At 41.9% G+C, this 19,214-nt stretch overlaps 1 protein-coding gene across 9 annotated transcripts in view; it reads right to left on the reverse strand.

Annotated features, from left to right (window-relative positions):
* Nucleotides 1-19,214, reverse strand: part of dclk2a (doublecortin-like kinase 2a) — a 310,958-nt gene that overhangs the window by 82,966 nt on the left and 208,778 nt on the right. For all 9 annotated transcript variants that reach the window (XR_013887042.1, XM_080192992.1, XM_080193004.1 and 6 more), the window contains one exon: nucleotides 1,171-1,243. Coding sequence is in view for 8 of the 9 variants with exons in the window: in XM_080192992.1 (XP_080049118.1) it covers nucleotides 1,171-1,243 (73 nt within the window). In the remaining variant the exon portion in view is untranslated. The remainder of the gene's footprint in view (nucleotides 1-1,170; nucleotides 1,244-19,214) is intronic.

A 19,214-nucleotide genomic window follows, 5' to 3' on the forward strand; every position in this document is an offset into this window, starting at 1 on the left:
GCCACGACCACTTCCATCTAGAAGGACAAGGGCAGCAAATAAATGGGAACACCACCACCTGCAAATTCCCCTCCAAGCCACTCATCATTTGGGAATATATTGCTGTTCCTTCACAGTCACTGGGTTAAAATTCTGGAATTCCCTCCCTAACAGCATTGTGGGTCAATCCCACATGAACATGGACTACAGCAATTCAAGGCTGCTCACTACCACCGTCTCAAGGGCAACGAGAGGTGGGTAATAAATGCTGGCCAGCCAGTGACACCCATGGCCTACAAATGAATTAAAAAAATGGAAGCATAAAATGACAAAGAGATATTAACAGGTTAAGCAAATGGATAAACCTTGGCCAATGGATTTCAATGCAGGCAAATAGATCATCTACTTACGACCGACAAAGAATAGAACAGGATATTTTCTAAATCGTCAGAAGTATATATAATGAGGCTTGGGGGTCCACATACATAGATTGTTGAAGCATTATGGACAAGAAAATAATCAAGGAGGCTAATGAAATGCTGGCCTTTATATCTGCAGGACTAGAATGTAAGGGGGTAGAAGTTATGCTATGGCTATACAAAGTCCTGGTTAGCCCCGACCTGGAAAACTGTTCTGGCACCACACCTTAGGAAGGACTTACACCAGAATAACATCTGGATTCCAGGAGTTAAGTTATGAGATAGATTTCACAAACTAGAACTGTATTCTCTGAAATATTGAAGACAAAGGGATGAATTGAAGTTTTCAAGGTATTAAGGGATCTGATAGGGTAGATAGAGAGCAACTAGTTTGGTTGGTTGGGGAATCTAGAATAGCGGCCATCATCTATAGATTAGAGTCAAACCTTTGAAGAGTAAAATTAGGAGACATTTCTATACACAAAGGATTGTTGATATTTCAAACTCCGTTTTGCAAATGGCAATTGACATGAAGCCAATTGTTAAGTCTAACTCTGAGACAGATATACTTTTGTTAACCAAAATAGTAAAGAATATGGGCAGTAAAAAGAGTTGGATCACAGATTAGCAGTGATCTCACTGACTGGCAGAACTGACTAGATTAGCCAAATGGCCTGTTCCTATAGTTCTGTTCCTCAACTGCACCTTTCGGAGCAAAATTGTATAGTAAGGTCACCAAACAGCCAGATTGTTCCAAAACATGGCCACTTACCTTCAGGGCTGACACCATTGGCTTGTTGAGGTACTCCATTCACATTGGTGGACAGACCTATTTGGTGAATAATCTGTAAAATAATAATAATACATAGCATTAGATAGTTATTGAGAACTCCACAGTCACATCTTACAGAATCTATAAATCACAGGAAGTAAGTCTAAGGATCTCATTGTCATTGACAGCAGATTTCAGATAAGAAAAGACCTTTGGTCCCTGTAATTTCTTTCTACCTTTCCTGAATTATCATAGGGATTAGTTCAAATTAAACACCAACTCAGATCCATTTGAGTATGGTTGTAGTAGTTTTGTTAAAAAAATAGCAAGGCAGGAACAAATGATCAAAAAGTTGTTCTGTAATAAAAACCTTGACCATGATATTGAAAGTATCTGCCATTGATCGTTGGAACACTATTAAGAAAGGTGGGAATGATCAATATTTACTACGTAATCATAATGATTCAATCTATTGTTAAGTACGTGACTTATATACCTTGGCAATAAAATGGTCAATATGTGACCATGTACCTGGTAATATATCATTTAGTACAAAGGACTGATTTTTCAAAGGCATGTTAAAGAGCTGTGTCTGCTGCTTATAGCAAAAAGACACAAGCGTGCTTTTTGTAGTGGATGAAAAAATCATGGGCAGAGGTCTGTGTGTGTCCAATATGTGCTCCTGTTTGGTGTGTCTCTTGTGTATCTGTGAGATTATTGTACATGTTATAAGCATAGAATAAATTGTCACTTCAGACAAAATGAATTCCTTCACGTGTCAGTGCAGTATCTTGGGTAGATAGATATTCAGCAAAATCGCAAGGTTTCCACTTCATCTTATTCATAAGAATGTGATTTATCGCCTGAAATCTTGAACTTGAATCTGATGCTGGCAGGTCAAAGAGGAGCAGGACATGATTGTTCTATTTTCTTACTATATTTCTGCAATCTTTGATTTAACTGGTGCTATGTTTTGAATCATGGGAGTAATTATGACCTTGGGCAATTGTGCAAATTATGTACAACAAGCAAGATCTGATCAGCTTAACATTACCCATCCCTCCTGACTTGTACATTTATTGGTGTCAATGGAAATGAGAATTGGGAAAGATACATAAAGGATGGCTGGTCTGTCATCATTCATGTAACACCTTCACCAAAGTCAAAAAAACTTTATATAGTTTTACAACTGAAAGATCAAAAATAAAAAAAACTGCTGGAAATAGCAAATCAAGCAGCATCTGTGGACAGTGAAACAGAACTAACCTTTCAGAACAGTGATTATCAGTTCTAATGAAAGGTCATTCAGTTGAAATGGTGAAATGAGGAAAAGATCTTTCACGCAATGAGTGGTTATGTTCTGCAATGCGTGTGATGGAGCAGTGTGATGGAGACAAGTTCAATCGAGGCTTTCAAGAGGGAATTAGATTGTTATCTGATAAGGAAGAATATGCAAGTATTGAGGAGGAGGCAGGGTAGCAGTAATAGGTCAAATGCTCCAATGGAGAGCTGGTGCAAACGTGACTGTTCTCGACTGTTTTAGAATATTGTGGATCATCTCAGGTGCTGTGGTGCAATTTGTCAAAGCTGTCAAAATGTGAGCAGAGTTTTCAGAACAGGTTGTTGAATATGGACTGACCCTGCCCTTTCTCAGTAAGATGGAAACTCTCAACAAAAAGGTTTTCTTTTAGCTTTCTGGTCATAGAATCTCAAGATTGAGCTGCATGATTATAATAAAATTGAGTTAATATAGTGTGGCGGAGGTACGCGTTCTACTCTTCACTTGTTTTCTTTTGTATTATATGCTTTGAATTTTTCAAGTGCATTTTCATAAAATTCTAATTTCTTTATTTATTCAAGAAAGTCTAGCTACTCCTGCTGTGCTCCTCTTCTCCCTTGTGCATCACCAAGTAGTGTTTGAATGACTGCACAAATATCTCAGAAGAACACATGAAACATAAAAAAAAGCAAATATTCAGCCTGTCAACTTAGTTCACCATTCGGTTAGATCATGGTTGCTCTGTACCTTAACTCCATCTACCCAGCCTGCATCATTCTAGTCCAGTTAAAATTCATTTGTCTTAAGTCGCCCATTCCTACAATGTTATTAGTTGTGTAAATTCTTCTGGTCATGTCACATCTGTTGTCGGATTACTAACACATCCACTGTCTCCGTCAGGACTGTTTCATTTCCCTCTCCCCTGACATTGTTTCAATTTTCTCAGAATCCAGATTATCCTCTTCATATAAAGCAATCTCTTTCCATCACTACACTCTTTCCTGAGAAACCTTTATTTCTTAAATTGAATTAAATTGCATCTTCTGGGGGTGAAGCTTGGACTGCATTGGATTCTTGGAGCCAGTAAGCAGGTCTCTAGGTATCAATGATGGGATTAGAGTCATCTACTTTCACAATTTATGTGGAAATTTAAATAATTTTGTTTTTCCAATCGAGGAGGCAGAAATCTTCACGTTCAAAATACTTATACCCTATAGCGATGTTGTCAGTGAATAGAATTATTTTACAAATGATTTATAAAGATCCCCTTTGGTGTTCACTCTCTTATGATCCTATTGGCAGTCCACGTTTACACATGCTGGGTAAGGACAAAAATGGTTTCAACCATGATGTTCGGAAGCAACTCGTTGAAATTCAGGCCCAAAAAATCCACAGTCATGGAAACCTAGCGGTTCCAGAAGAATCACACCTGACACTGTAGTTAATGTTGCTGCAGCCTCACTGGTTTTCACAGGGTTGGGGAAGAGGCTTCAATGAGAAGATCTTTGGTAGTGTGCAGGTACATATGAGGCAACCCTGACTGAGAAACTCTAGCCAAGCTTTCTTGCCTCAAGGAGCATTTCAGGACCCCATCAGGGTTGCCAACACTCCAGGAATTGAAGATCAGTCTCCAGGAGAAAAATCATTTGTGCATTTTGTCTTTTTCTTTGAATATTTCTTTTTACCTGATACAAAAATATTTAAAATGAGAAAAAAGGCTGTTGGCTGACAGTCAAGCATATCCAATTGGATAACAAGTATTTATTTCTTCTTACTGGCATTGGAAGGCAATGCATCATCAGGATGGATTTGTTGGCTGACTAATGGCTGCAGCGTGGTGGCAAATCATGTGAAGACGCCTCCAGGAACACAGTTGATCACAGTTAGCAACTCCAGACTCTGGAAAATTGACTCTGCCGATCCTCAGTTACCCTTATTGGGGCCACTTAACAAATGTCACACAACATCCTGCTTTCACCCCTCCCAACACCCTTTTTTGGACAGTCCAGCCTTAGTCCTAGCTTGGACCCCAAATAGAACCACTTCTACTGGTTTGTCAGCAAACACCTAATGAGGCTAGGCCAACTTGTACCAACTAAAAGCTGTGTGGGAGTTTCTGGCTTAGCCTGGTTCACCACTTTACAGTGGAGTGGGCAGAGCCAAGTTTACAGCTGTTCCTACAGATGTTCAGCAGGAGTCCACCAAAACAGGTGAGTAATTGTGTCTAGTCCTGCACATGAAAGATGGTTTCCTTTATGGAGCTGGTTTTGAGTGATTAGCACCTTGATGCTGGACAAGTTTGACTTGGGAGAGGATGCTACTGCTGGGCAGTCTTCCTTGACACTGTATTTGGAGGATCTTGTGAAGGCCCCGCTGGTAATTCTCTAGCACTTTGAGGTATCTGCTGTAAGTTGCCCAAATCTTCGAAGTATTTAGGGGCTCACTACAGTCTGGTAAATATAACCTTAGCCTTCATCATGAGTATTTTTGCACTCTAGTATAAGAAAAGATATTATTGGTAAAAACAAAAGAGCACTGTCACTGAAGTTTCTCTCATGAGCATGAGACCAGGTTCATCTTCGTTAACAGGCTGAAAACAAATGTCAATTCTTCCATCAGTCTTGTTGATTAGCTTACACTATTTTGTTTTTTAATGAATGTCCTTGATCTGTAAATCTCACCACTAATTTACTCTCTCCGTGGTAATTTGTTTGTACAACCAACCACAATCAATTTTCTCTGAGAGGAGAAATGGTTTGTCAATCAATCCCATCAATCTCTAGTTCACAATGTTTACATTTCTGTTTTTATTTAAAAATGACACAAAGGAGATGGCAGCTGAATTCAAATACTTGAAGGTTTCAAATTTCAAAACCAATAAAGAGAATTTTGATGTCTCCACAAACAATCCCCCCTGATGGCGTGCAGGGAGTTATTTGTTGGAATGCACATTGGGAAATTATGGACAGGCTTTCTGTTCGCAATGCAAACTCAGAAAAGTGGCCCTTTAAATCCACCATATTTTACTGAATCATAATGGATTTGGTTTGTGAATGGTGAGTCAAAGAATATATCACTTTATGCCCTGTAATGCACTGTACATTCAGAGGCGAATACTTGAATACATTAAATCACATTTTATTATAGGCTATTACAAGAGAGCTAATCATAGTTCTAGGCTCAACCTCTTTGATTAAGGGTTCATTCGTATTCAAACTCAAAGTAATGGCTTTGAATATATTTAAATGCTTGTTTAACTAAATGCAGTTAATTTTATTTCTTAACCTTTTTTAAAATACCAACAACCCAGAGGCAGGTTATACAGAAATGTTCCGAGTAGGCAGATGGTAAAAGATAAAATATAGTGGGAGTTGGGGGCTGGATCCTGATGTCAGGAAGTGAGGAGTATTTGGGGCTGCAATAGCCGAAGAGACTAAACAAAGGGATTTGGAGACCTCACAGCACTGGAAGGGTCAGTTAATATGCTTGACAGCACTGGGAGGAGAAGATCAGAGTCTCGGAGGAGCAGTGGAAGAGAACTATCTCCTATTCCCGTCACATGAAATCACCATAAAAAAAGTGGCAAAATGGTAGAAAACATAAGACACAATCTCAGCACACCAGAGATTGAAGGGTTTGCGAGAAGAAATGGTAACTACATTCTTTGTGGCAACATATTACCTTCATGAAAATTGTCTGACGAGGCGTCACATATCTGGTGCACAGATACTATTTATGTCATAATCCCATCACTTTTTAAAAAAGGAATTCTTCTAATTACGTAGTGCTTTTCATGATGTCAGATTTCTCAATGCAGCATACAGCCAATGAAATACTTTTGAACGTGTGGTCATTATGGTGATTTAGGAAGCACTGCAGACAATATATACACAGCAAACTTGCATACACAACAATGTTGTGTACACAACAACGTGACCCAATATTTTGCTTTTTTCAGACTGGTGTTGGCAGGGGGATGAAGTTGTCCAGGACATGTGGATTTTCCCCTGGATAAAAGCAAATTACTGTGGATGGTAGAATCTAAAACCAAGAGAAAATTCTGGAAAATCTCAGCAGGTCTGACAGCATCTGTAAGGAGAGAAAAGAGCTGATGTTTCAAGTCCAGATGACCTTTGTCAAAGCTTGACCAAAGGGATTTTCCCCTGTTCTTCTTCAAATAGTGCCAAGGAGAATGATACGCTGGTACGCTTCAATGATGGTTACCAAATTTTTTTTTGGAACAGTGGCCTGTGCGTCCCCTTCAAATTTCATCCGTCTTCCATTTTTGTAGAGAAGTTAGAAATCATTTTTGATAAAATTTTAATTTTTATGTTGGGTGAAAAATAGGTACAATGAAGCAACACCTTGCCTGTTTTTTTTCCTTCATGGAGGCTTTGCCTTAGATAGTCAATCCTAGATAATCCCACAGCTCTTAAAGATGCTATTGCTCTGGAGCATGGTGAGTGTGGACAGGCCCCGACTGAGACTCCCATGCACCATCAAAGTGCAGAGTCATTCCTTTGATTTCTCATGGCAATTAGGATTAAGGGGTACTAATACATGCTTGCAGGTTGCTGACAGCTTGCCGCAAGTGTTATGATGCCTTCCTGGAAATTGGTCCTGTGTTTATAGTAGGCAGCTAGGGTTCCGCTCTACTGCACTTCAGTCAGTAGAGTGGATCTTCTGAAATTTCAGGTCTAACACCTCTAATGTAAAACAGGACACGATGTTCATCATTTTCCTGGCAGACAATATTCCATCCAAAAAAAATTATCACAACGTCTAAGCCATAGGCGTTCACTCCTCAGTTCCTGACACTGACAAATGAACAGATACGGTTTGAGTAAATTAAACAATTTTAAAATTCAGTACCTAATTCTCATGAAGACATTTATTGACTGCATTTTAAAATTTACAGTTCACCTAGAGTTTAAAAATTAATCATATTTCCAGAAAAAAATCTTGCCACAAAAAATAAATTGCAGCCCTTGTGCTTTAAAACCCTATCAGCACCAACAAACCAGTCATGACCTGTGCAGTATGAACTATGCCAACACTTACATTTATTGTTTTTATTTAAAGTTAGGATCATAGCTAACCATCAGGCTAGCTAAGCTACAGCTTTAATGGCATTGGAATATTTGTCTCCAGGACAAATTAAACACAAGAGTTCCAAAACTGAGCTACCTTCTTAATCCTGCCACTCTGCACAGCATTCCTGTCCCAAAAATCAACATGATTTACTTTGTTGTCTAAGAATGCTATTAATAGAAATACATTAAAAAGGCATTTAGCCCAAGCCTAATGCCACTGGCTTGCTCTCTCCCTGTGACTCTGCATCATCCTCTGCTTCAAATATTTTTCCATATTTTCTTAAAAGCAAACAATGGTCTTATCCCTCAAGCCTGTGATAAAACATTCCATGCTCACTAATCCTCTGTGGAAAGAAATTTCTCCTAATTTCTTTCCTCAGCGACAAGTTTAAATTGATGAATCCCTCCTTGTCAAATACTTCCAACCTGAGGAAGCAGTCATACCCTATTTACTCTATCAAATACTTTCATCATTTTAAAAAGCTCTGTTCAATCTCGTCTGTTTCTTCCCTGGTACAATGGAAATTGTCACAATGACCTTGCATTTCAACAGGAACTCAGCAATCTAGAAAAAACAGATTTCTGGAAATCACTGTTTTCACCCACTTACAATGTTGTCCCAAAGATTTTGCCAGTCTCCCAATGAAGCAATGCAGGAGGCCAGAACAGTCTCCACAGAAATCCACAGCCTATATCTCAACTATAGTCTCTCATCACTGCTATCATCCTGGTACATCTTAAAAAAGGAAAGAACTTGAATATATGTAGCACATTTTACGATAAAACTGAGTGAATTTGAGATATTTCACATCTAATAAAATATTTTTAAAATGTAGCCACTACTGTAATATAGGAAAACTTTCAATGCTGAATGCACTCCATGGCTTTTAGGTCCTATAATTTACTTTATTTCTGTATCTTTCACTTTAAAGTAGACTGGTCAGCCAGGCCCATTTGGCCTCCATGTAAGAAGATTGAGGGTTTAAATTCTGCTCTAAGACTTAAGCACATATGCTGACAGTACTGTCACACTGGAGGAGTGCTGCAGAATCAAATGACACCATAAAAGCAAGGAATTCTCTCAGTGGCTTCACTCTGACTGGATCACTCTAGGACCTCCCAGTGTACAAATGGGCTGTTGCAACATTGCAGTTATGACAATAATTCATTGTTGCAAAGTGTTTCTGAGATGTGGTGTAAAAATAAATACTAGTTGAATTTTAAATTAATTCACTTTTGGAAAACTACTGAGAATAAAAGCATGAAATCTCTGAATCTTTTTCTGTAATCACCACAGTTTAAGCAGAGCTACGAGCATTTCCAGGAATTGGAATTTACTGTTTCCCTGATCCTGTCTGAATCCTCAGTCTAATGAAAAGAACACTGGAAATTCTAATAGACAAAAGATCAGAGACACCAGGAGTATTAAAGGTACATTTACACTGACAATTACTTAATTTTAAAACAAGAGTCTGGTACCTGTAGGCTCACTTTTTGTATTTGCACTGTTTAATTTAGCTGTCTTACATTGGCAGCAGAATCGCTGATCTACAATCTTTGGACATATAGTTTATTACTGAAACAAAGGAGCTAGTTTTAACTGTGTAAATGCTAGGAGTTAGCTCACAAACTAGAAGTCAACAAGCAACAATGTGAAGATGTCTCAAATGGTAGAATATTACAGGGGCATGGATGACTTGCCCATCCACCCATCCTCGGAAGCAAATCTCGTTTTGGGGTGGGTTCCCACAGCTATAACGTGCTGTGGGTGGGCTAAATAGAGACAATGTGGCACTTCGGCCTGTCACCGGGAAAATAATCCTGCTTTCAGGGGTGCACCCAATTTACTTAATGCGGCAGGCCAAAAGGAAGGGGGTAGTGGGTGGCATTTCTCAGGTGGCAAATGTCAATCCCCAAAGAACGAACCTCCCTTCCTTCCAGCCCTTTGGATAATTTTTGAAAATCAGGCAGCCTACTACCATCCAGCTGCCTATACCAATCATTTTATGGCATGGCTAGCGTACTGTTGTACAAACCTGATCGATCCTTAAATATACAGACTAAAGATTTCAGCACATGCCCAGCCCCTGCATTACAGGTGTGAGCTAGCTGGGTGAGAAGATGGTGGGGAGGGCATCCATCCACTCTATTTTACATGGCCCCCACTGAAAACAGGCTGAACTTGGGCACATAAAATGCAGCCTCAGATTTCTTTTGGATTCCTGATGTCTTAGTACAAGTAAGGTAACGGGTAGCTGACTTCAGGATTATCTCAATTTTAGATAGGTGCAAATAGATTACAACACTGCTTTGTGCTGGACTTGGAGTGCATATTGCCAGAATGGTCAATTCTGCAGCTGCCAATACCCACAGCTGTCACACATCTGTATTCGAAATTCTGCCACATTCTCGCATGTAATTTTTCAAATACCATGAAGAATCAGCAGTATTGAGACTGTTTAAAAATAGCTACTCAGCACCTAGAAGATGTATTGGGAGTGTCAATCTCCTGTGCAGATCATTAAATCTCAAACCTTCAACCATTTCTTCCTGACTATAGTCCCCAAAGAATTGGATAGTAGTATCTAAACTCAGCAAGTGAGATTTTCACTATATTGCCAGTGATCAGTGTGTGCAGACTAACAAAGAGTTGAATGTATACTTAGGCTGTCAGGAATTGGATGTCATGCTCAGAAAGACCAGGTAAGAAAGTTTGCTAGATCAACAATCACTGAGTTACTTATTCCCTAACATAGTATCAGAAATGACATATTCTAATCCAGGACAATTTTTGTAAGCAAAGACTTGCTCCAAGCAGGTGATGTGAATGTTCTGGAGGCAGATGTTAAACATTGTTATTAATACATGGGGGAATATGTTGTTCACCAATGTTTTTAAGAACATAAGAACATAAGAACATAAGAAATAGGAGCAGAAGTAGGCCATCTGGCCCTTCGAGCCTGCCCCGCCATTCAATAAGATCATGGCTGATCTGTCGTGGCTCAGTTCCACTTTCCCGCCCTCTCCCCATAACCCTTAATCCCTTCTCTTATCAAAAACCCATCAACCCGCTTCTTAAAAATATTTAGCGAGGCAGCCTCCACCACTTCAACGGGCAGAGAATTCCAGAGATTCACCACCCTTTGAGTGAAGAAGTTCCTCCTCAACTCCGTTCTGAACCGCCCCCCCTTTATCTTGAGGCTGTGCCCCCTAGTCCTACTGTCTTTTTTGAGCGGGAAGAGTCTTTCCACCTCTATCCTATCCATCCCATTCATCATCTTATACGTCTCAATGAGATCTCCCCTCATTCTTCTAAACTCTAACGAGTACAAGCCTAGTTTATTCAGCCTCTCCTCATAGCTCAACCCCCTCAACTCCGGTATCAGCCTAGTAAACCTCCTCTGCACTCCCTCCAAGGCCAAAATATCCTTGCGCAGGTGCGGCGCCCAAAACTGCACACAGTACTCCAGCTGCGGCCTCACCAATGCCCTATACAGCTGCAGCAAGACCTCCCTACTTTTATATTCAATCCCCCTCGCTATGAAGGCCAGCATCCCATTCGCCTTCCTGACCACCTGCTGCACCTGCAGGCTGGGTTTTTGCGACTCATGCACAAGGACCCCGAGGTCCCTCTGCACCGTCGCCTGCTGCAGTTTTTCGCCACGTAAGTAATAGTCCTTCCTACCATTCTTCCTACCAAAGTGGACCACCTCACACTTGCCAACATTAAATTCCATTTGCCATTTCCTGGCCCATTCGCCCAGCCTATCTAGATCCTTCTGCAGACTCTCCACACCCTCCGCACAATTTGCCTTTCCCCCAATCTTGGTGTCATCAGCAAATTTCGACACCCTACACTCGGTTCCCTCCTCCAGATCATCTATATAAATGGTAAATAGCTGAGGCCCCAGCACCGACCCCTGGGGCACCCCACTAGTCACCAACCGCCAATCCGAATAGCACCCATTGACCCCCACTCTCTGCCTCCTATTTGACAACCAATCCTCTATCCACGCTAACACCCTACCCCCAACTCCATGTCCTCTGACCTTCTGCAGTAACCTCTTGTGAGGTACCTTATCAAACGCCTTCTGAAAATCCAGAAAGACCACATCCACCGGCTCTCCTCTATCCACCGCCCTAGACACATCCTCATAGAACTCCAGTAAATTTGTCAGACACGACTTCCCTTTAATGAAACCGTGTTGCGTCTGCCCTATCAAGCAATTCCCTTCAAGATGCCTCGCAATTTCCTCCTTAATGACGGATTCTAACATTTTACCTACCACAGACGTTAAACTAACCGGCCTGTAATTCCCCGCCTTTTGCCTGGCACCCTTCTTAAACAACGGCGTAACATTAGCCGTTTTCCAATCCTCCGGCACTTCCCCGGAATCCAGCGACGTCTGGAAAATAACCACCAAGGCATCCACTATCACCTCCGCCATTTCTTTCAGAACCCTCGGATGCATTCCATCCGGTCCTGGGGACTTGTCCACAATCAGCCCCTCCAGTCTGTTGCGCACCACCTCTCTAGTAACAGTAATGTCATTAAGACCCTCCAGTCCTACCACCTTTCCATCGCTAACACCCGGCAAATTATTCACGTCCTCCTCCGTGAAGACAGAAACAAAAAAGTTATTCAAGACCTTAGCCATATCCCCATCCCCTACCACTAGGTCCCCTTTCTCATCCGCTAAGGGACCAACGTTCACCCTAGCCAGCCTCTTCCTTTTTATATATTTATAAAAACTCTTGCTATCCTTTTTTATATTAAGCGCTAGCCCAGCTTCATAGCTTCTTCTACCCTCCTTTATCAACTTTTTTGTCAATCTTTGTTGACATTTAAACCTCTCCCAATCCTCTTCTCGCCCACTGCTCTTAGCTACTCTAAATTCCTCCGCTTTTAATTTAACACTTTCCTTCACCTCCTTCGTTATCCACGGCTTATTACCTCTCTTCCTACTGTCCTTTTTAACCATCGGAATAAATTTCTGCTGAGCACCAAGAAAGATCTCCTTAAAGATCCTCCACTGCTCCTCAGCAGACCTACCTTCCAACGCGCTCCCCCAGTCCACATTCGCCAATTCTTCTCTCATCCTACCATACTCCCCTCTATTCAAACAAAGGACACGTGTCCGGGAACCCACTTTCTCCTCCTCCATCTGCAACAGAAACTCCACCATACAATGATCACTCTCTCCAAGAGGATCCTTCACCTCAAGGTCCCTAATTCTACCCGCCTCATTACATAGCACCAGATCCAAGATAGCTCGCTCCCTCGTCGGCTCCAACACACACTGTTCCAGGAAACTATCCCGGCAGCATTCCAAGAACTCCTCCTCGAGCCCACCTCGTCCAACATGGGTCGACCAATCAATATGCAGATTGAAATCCCCCATAACTACTGCCGTCCCATTCCTGCACGCCGCACTTATTTGCGCGTTAACAGCCCGCCCCACCTCCAGATCATTATTCGGGGGCCTATAGACGACACCCACCAGCGTCTTCCTCCCTTTGCTGTTCCTAATCTCCACCCACAACGATTCCACTTTCTGCTCTTTGGCTCCGATATCATCCCTTGCTACCACCTTGATGCTGTCCTTAATCAGCAGAGCTACGCCACCCCCTCTTTCCTCCTGCCTATCCTTCCTAAACACTTGATAGCCCTGTACATTCATCTCCCAGTCCCTGTCACCTTGCAGCCACGTCTCTGTAATGGCCACCAGATCGTATCCATTTGTGTCGATCTGCGCCACCAGCTCATCCACTTTATTCCGAATGCTTCGTGCATTCAGATAAAGCGCTTTCATCCCAGCCTTCTTCTGGACCCTATTTGCCGTAACGCCACCACTTGGGACATCCTCAGCCTCTTCCCTTACCTGTACCCTATCCTTAACTGTAGACCTCCTAACATCACCTACCCTCGCACCCTCCCCCCCCCTAATTAGTTTAAAGCCCTGTCTACAGTCCTCTTTACTCGATTCGCCAGCACTCTGGTCCCAGCACGATTCAGACCAACCCCATCCCGCCCGAACAAGTCCCACCTACCCCAATACTGGTGCCAATGCCCCATAAATTCGAACCCATTCCTCCCACACCAATCTCTGAGCCACCCATTCACTTCCTTTATCCTGTCAACCCTACGCCCGTCTGCACTCGGTTCAGGCAGTAGCCCAGAGAAGACCACCTTGTCGGTTCTACTTTTTAATTCCATTCCCAGCTTCTCATACTCCCTCCCCAGATCCTCAGTCCGCACTTTGCCTACGTCGCTGGCACCCACATGTACCACCACAACTGGGTTCTCACCCTCCCACTCCAGATTCCTCTGCAGCCCAGCTGCGACATCCTGTACCCGAGCACCAGGCAGACAACACACCCTTCTGTGCACTTTGTCATTGTGACAAAGGACAGTGTCAATACCCTTCACCCCACTATCCCCAATCACTACTACGTTCCTTTTCCCCTTCTCTTTGCCTATGTCCTGCTGCATCACTGTACCGTGTGCAGTTTGCTCACCAACCTTACCTGCCTCGTCCTCTTCCAGAGTGGAAGCAAGAACCTCAAACCTGTTATGCAGATTAAGAGGCTGAGGCCTCCGCTCCTCACCCCCCTTCCTCCTCCCAGCAGCCCCCTTTTGTTCCTGACCCTTAGATTTAGACAGTCTAGAGGGGGTGGATGTCACTTGCACCCCATTGACAATGACACCCTCTCTCCCCCTGATGAGCCTCAGTGTCTGTAGCTCAGAGGCCAGCTCATCCACCTTGAGCTGGAGCTCCTCCAGCAACCTGCACTTTCTGCAGACATGGTCACTGGGAAGGACCCTGGGGTCCACCAGTTCCCACATCATACAGGAACCGCACATCACATGTCCCTCCATTATTCAATATAATTTGTTGTGGGAAAAATTTTTTCCTTGTTTTTTGCTGTAGTAGTTTTGAAAAAAAAATTTTTTTTTTTCCTTGTTCTTTCCACCTGGCCTTTTTACCTTCCAGCCCTTTTTGATATTAAGCCCTAATAGCTCACTCTGCTTCCCTCTCACTCCGCTGCCCGCTATCTACACCAGGCCTCCTTTTAAACTTGGCGCTGATTTAAAGCTGATGGGCCACAACTGCCTGATAATCACTCCCTCACAATTCTTAAAGCAGTAAATACAATAAGTAAATGCTTTAAACAGTTCTACAAAGAACAAAGTGCTTTAAACTTATTTTAAACAGGTTTTTAACAGGTAAAGTCTTAGCTTTCTCTCTGATGCTCCTTCCTCGTCTGCTCCAGTTTTTAAGAGATTAGTAGAGTTGAGCTCTTGTTCCTTAGTGACAGTGCAAAATGAGAGGCGGTGAATTGACTGCCTGTTCCACATTACGTCAGATATTCTCTTCTGTTGACCTTGATGGTTAGCTTATCAGGTTTGCAAAACCCATTCTCAATGCCACTGCCATTTTAATCACAGCAAGGTTGACAGCATCTGAGTAACTTGCTCTGGAGAGGAATATCTGTGATTATCATATCTAAGTAAGGTTTTGATGCTGATATTTTCGTAGACAATTCAATATGGCCTTCCAAGTTCCCAGAAACCCATCACCTTAAGTGAGTAGTGAATGCCAAGTCCAACACAAAAATGTGTTGGGAGGTTGGTGGTTGTGCAGTATTTATACCATGAATGTAGCTGTTACAGATCTCACTGGCTGAAGGCACCTACATTAAATATCACCCCAAGTGTCACTACATGCTGAGGTTCTATCTGTCATTGGTGTTACAAAGGTAGATCTGGCCATGCTGCTGCAGAAAGCTCAGTTAATTTGGCTGTCTGTATCACCTGTCCCTCGTGCAAGGTTGATGGAGAAAAATACCTTTGACCACAAATCCATCAGGCTATGGCCAGCATGTAACATCCCTGAGGCCCTGCAGGAAGAAGAGATGGTGGATTCTGTCAGATGGGTCCCTGGGCAGATTATCAAAGTCAGTTGGCAGAATGCCCCATGACCAGAGTTTTGAAATACCCTCAAGACATAAGTTGGCTGGTGGTGAGGTGGGCTTCCTCATCAGGTCCTTTCTGCATGCTCGGAGCCTCACTGTCCCCATGTGCTGCCCTCAAGACAGCTGCCCATCTGTCGCCCATCTGTTTCTGAAATGTGCCTTTGCAAAAAAAAAGTCAGGAAAGAGATGCATTGGTTTTGCCAAAGTTCATCCGAACTAACTCTGTACCACAGGACTCAATGCCCTAGGAGGCTATATCATGGGTGCACTCTTAGATAACCATCAATTGCTGCTGGAGGCAAAATACTTTCTTTGGTACACCTGCTGGTCTTTTAGATCTAAAAGCTGTCAAACACGGAGTGTTACAGGCTGGCATAGTCCAAGACTATGTACTGATAGAAACACTATAGTTCAGGGTAGCCAATGCAAAGGCTCAGTGGGAAAGTCACTGTCTAAGGTCCTCTCACTGCAGTATACCAAGGGGCTGTAAACCATGTAAAACCATGTAGGACTGTCCACATTAGAGAACGCTTGATATTAAATATAAATGTACAATCTAAGTATACCCCATAATACCAGTACTGAGGCACTTCACATACTTTATTGAAAGTTAATGATCTGTATTGCACATTATCTAATATCAAATTTAACTGTTACCTAATGTATTTTTATAAATTTGGAATAATTGGGGGAAAAGATGTAGCAGTTTAGTAGCACAGGACTTGAGTACTGCTGAGAAAAAGAACTGTCAAAGCTCTTCATTTTGCAATCATCAAGACATTTTCATAAAAATATCAATATGAAGGGAAAACAACAATTTATACTCTGAAAGAAGATAATGTGGGTACTGGAAACTGAAAATATTAAAATACTGTCATCATAGAATCCCTACAGTACAGAGAAAGGCTATTCGGCCCATCGAGTCTGCACCGACCACAATCCCGCTCAGCAACTACCCCCATATCTGTACATATTTTACCCACTAATCCCTCTAACCTACACATCTCAGGACATTAAGGGCAATTTCTCAGCATGACCAATCAACCTAACCTGCACATCTTTGGACTGTGGGAGGAAACCGGAGCACCCAGAGGAAAGCCACGCAGACACAAGGAAAATGTGCAAACTCCACACAGACAATCAAACCCAGGTCCCTGGAGCTGTGAAGCAGCAGCGCTAACCACTGTGCTATCATGACACCCATTTTTAAAGTCTTGATTGTATCTTGCCCCAACCATCTAATCTCATAGAATCCCTACAGTATAGAGAGGAAAGGTCATGTTCTTTACAGATAGGAAGGACAGGTACACACATTGTTTAGCTGAAACAGGAACAAAATAAATGACAGCTATTCACTTACTTATTCCTTGGGGCAACACCTTGACTAATTAGTGTCTAGTTGCTTGGTTTAAACTTCAAACAATGCTTGGCAGTTACCTGTCAGTGACCATCAACTGGTGTATTCCCCATGGCAATGCCTCTATCATCGAGAGTCCACTTGTCAACCAATCCAATTATAACTCTCTTCTCATATGGTACAAACTGCTTTTTGCCATATATTGGCATTCTTGCCAAGTGTCCTGATGAGTACAAGACAAAAAGCTTCGACATGTTTCTTTTTTTGCAATAATTAACAGGTGTGTACAAACTTACTGCCCTTATATCTGACTCCCCTTCAATCATTACCTACATAATGAATTACTATGCTCCCTTTTCATTGTGCTAAAACACAAAACAGACTTGCATTTATATAGTGCTTTTCTTGGCCACCAGATACCTCAAAGTTGTTTATAGCCAATGAAGTTCTTTTCTGGTATAATCATTGCTGTAATGTAGGAAGTGGAATAATCAAATGCTTTAAAAAATGAGACTGATGTCATTGAGCAGGCATTCCTCTGAACAAAGCTAAATTTGGAATCTTTGTGAACAGTCTCAGAATAAACTACTCAGCTTTAAACTTCGAATCACCACTCATACACACCTACTACTGTTTGAAGAACAAACTGCTTCAAAAGGACAGAGAGTAAAGATAATTGTTAACTGTTCGTTTCGCACTCAAATCTAGACAAGATAATGACTTTTCCTCTTGAAATTGATGCAGAAGGTGTTTCATTAGAAGTGTTAAGACTGTTTGATTCAGTGCTAATGCAGGTGTTTTTCCCCTTCCCATTTAATTGAAGTTGTCACTTTTCATGCTCTCATAAACTAGAAGTGATAATTAATCTCAATTGTGCAGCGACTTCTCAATGATAGTGCCACTCACCTCATACTCTGCATCTTTATAGAAATCAGGGATAAACATCTAAATTGGATTACTTTAACACAGCAATTACTTTACCACATGCTACACATAGCAGTCCATGGTGGCAACAATAATAATGTGTTGAGCACAAGAGCTGCTGCCCTCTGACTGGCTGGCAACTCTTGCTGGGTGGCACATTTGCCCCGTGGGAGTTGATTCTAGGGGGAAGTCAACTGCTGGCCTTGTCACTGATTGGCTTGTTGTTCGGCAGGCCTTCCCACAAAAAAGCACACCAGTCTCTCACGGGCTCTCCAGCTGGCAGGTGACACTACTGATGCCTCAACAAGGTGCCACTGTGGTTGAGCACATGGGCATTCAAGACTTGGTGCGAACTGGGATTTGGACACAGGAGATTAAACAAAACACAACTGATATTGCTTCTTTGTAAAATCAGGGCAGGTGTCATTGTGACAATATTACTACAGAACAGCTTTTCAAAGTAGTTTTGTCATTGAAAAGTGCAGAATGAGAATTGAATTCGTAAATGAAATACTCTTCCAGTGATGCCTTGTGTAGTAATGACAAATGTGTTTCCACAGGAGCTGAAACAATAGAAAAAGAATGACTTGAGAATAACTTTAAAATTACACTCTCTTCTGATATCTTAATTTTGCTGCTTTGTGCAAATATAATCACTGCTGGAAGCCTACATTATAATCTGCTGTAATTATTGATGTGTAAAATTATACAGTATTAGTACAAATATGTATTGACACAAAGATTGGACTTTCAGATTGATTAAACAAAATACTAGTGTTAAAATGCATACAAATTACATAACTGTAATAGACCGACTACATTGGTGGCACCAGTGGCAGGAAACTTTGACTGGTAGCACCCATTGACTGGGCATTATAGGTGCTGTTTGATGTCCAAAATGGCATTGGTGGTCCTGCCCAACTTTTGGAGCAAGTCTTTCTGGATGCCATATTGTTGAGGGCATTGTGTGTTTAGTGAATGGTCACTGAAAGTGTGGGTAGCAGACAGATCATCATGTCAATTAGCATATAATGCTGATTGGCCATCAATGGTGCCATTTTGGTGCTCAACGCTCCAGCCAATGTTGTCTTTTAACCTCACACAATTGAACAGCAGCTGAGTACGATGGATATCCCCATCAATGCTATAAAAGGAATCACAAACTATCTATGGGTCAGTTGCTGGTTACAGCCATTTTACAACTGTTTGGCATTTTTTGTAGTTGCTTAAGATTGTTGAAGTCCGTAGGGAGCAGTTTGGCACTCAAGGAGTTTTCCTTTAACTTCAATTCTTCTCCACAAACCAGTGTCTCCCTGACTTGAATGCACCAGTGGGCATTCCTCTTGGAATGATCTGGAGAAAAAATCTGGAGGCCACACAGAGCAGGAAAATCTCATGGAAGAGGAGGAAGGAG

The sequence above is a fragment of the Carcharhinus amblyrhynchos genome, chromosome 1 (genome assembly GCF_965287045.1).
Source record: "Carcharhinus amblyrhynchos chromosome 1, sCarAmb.v2.hapA, whole genome shotgun sequence".
NCBI lineage: Eukaryota > Metazoa > Chordata > Chondrichthyes > Carcharhiniformes > Carcharhinidae > Carcharhinus > Carcharhinus amblyrhynchos.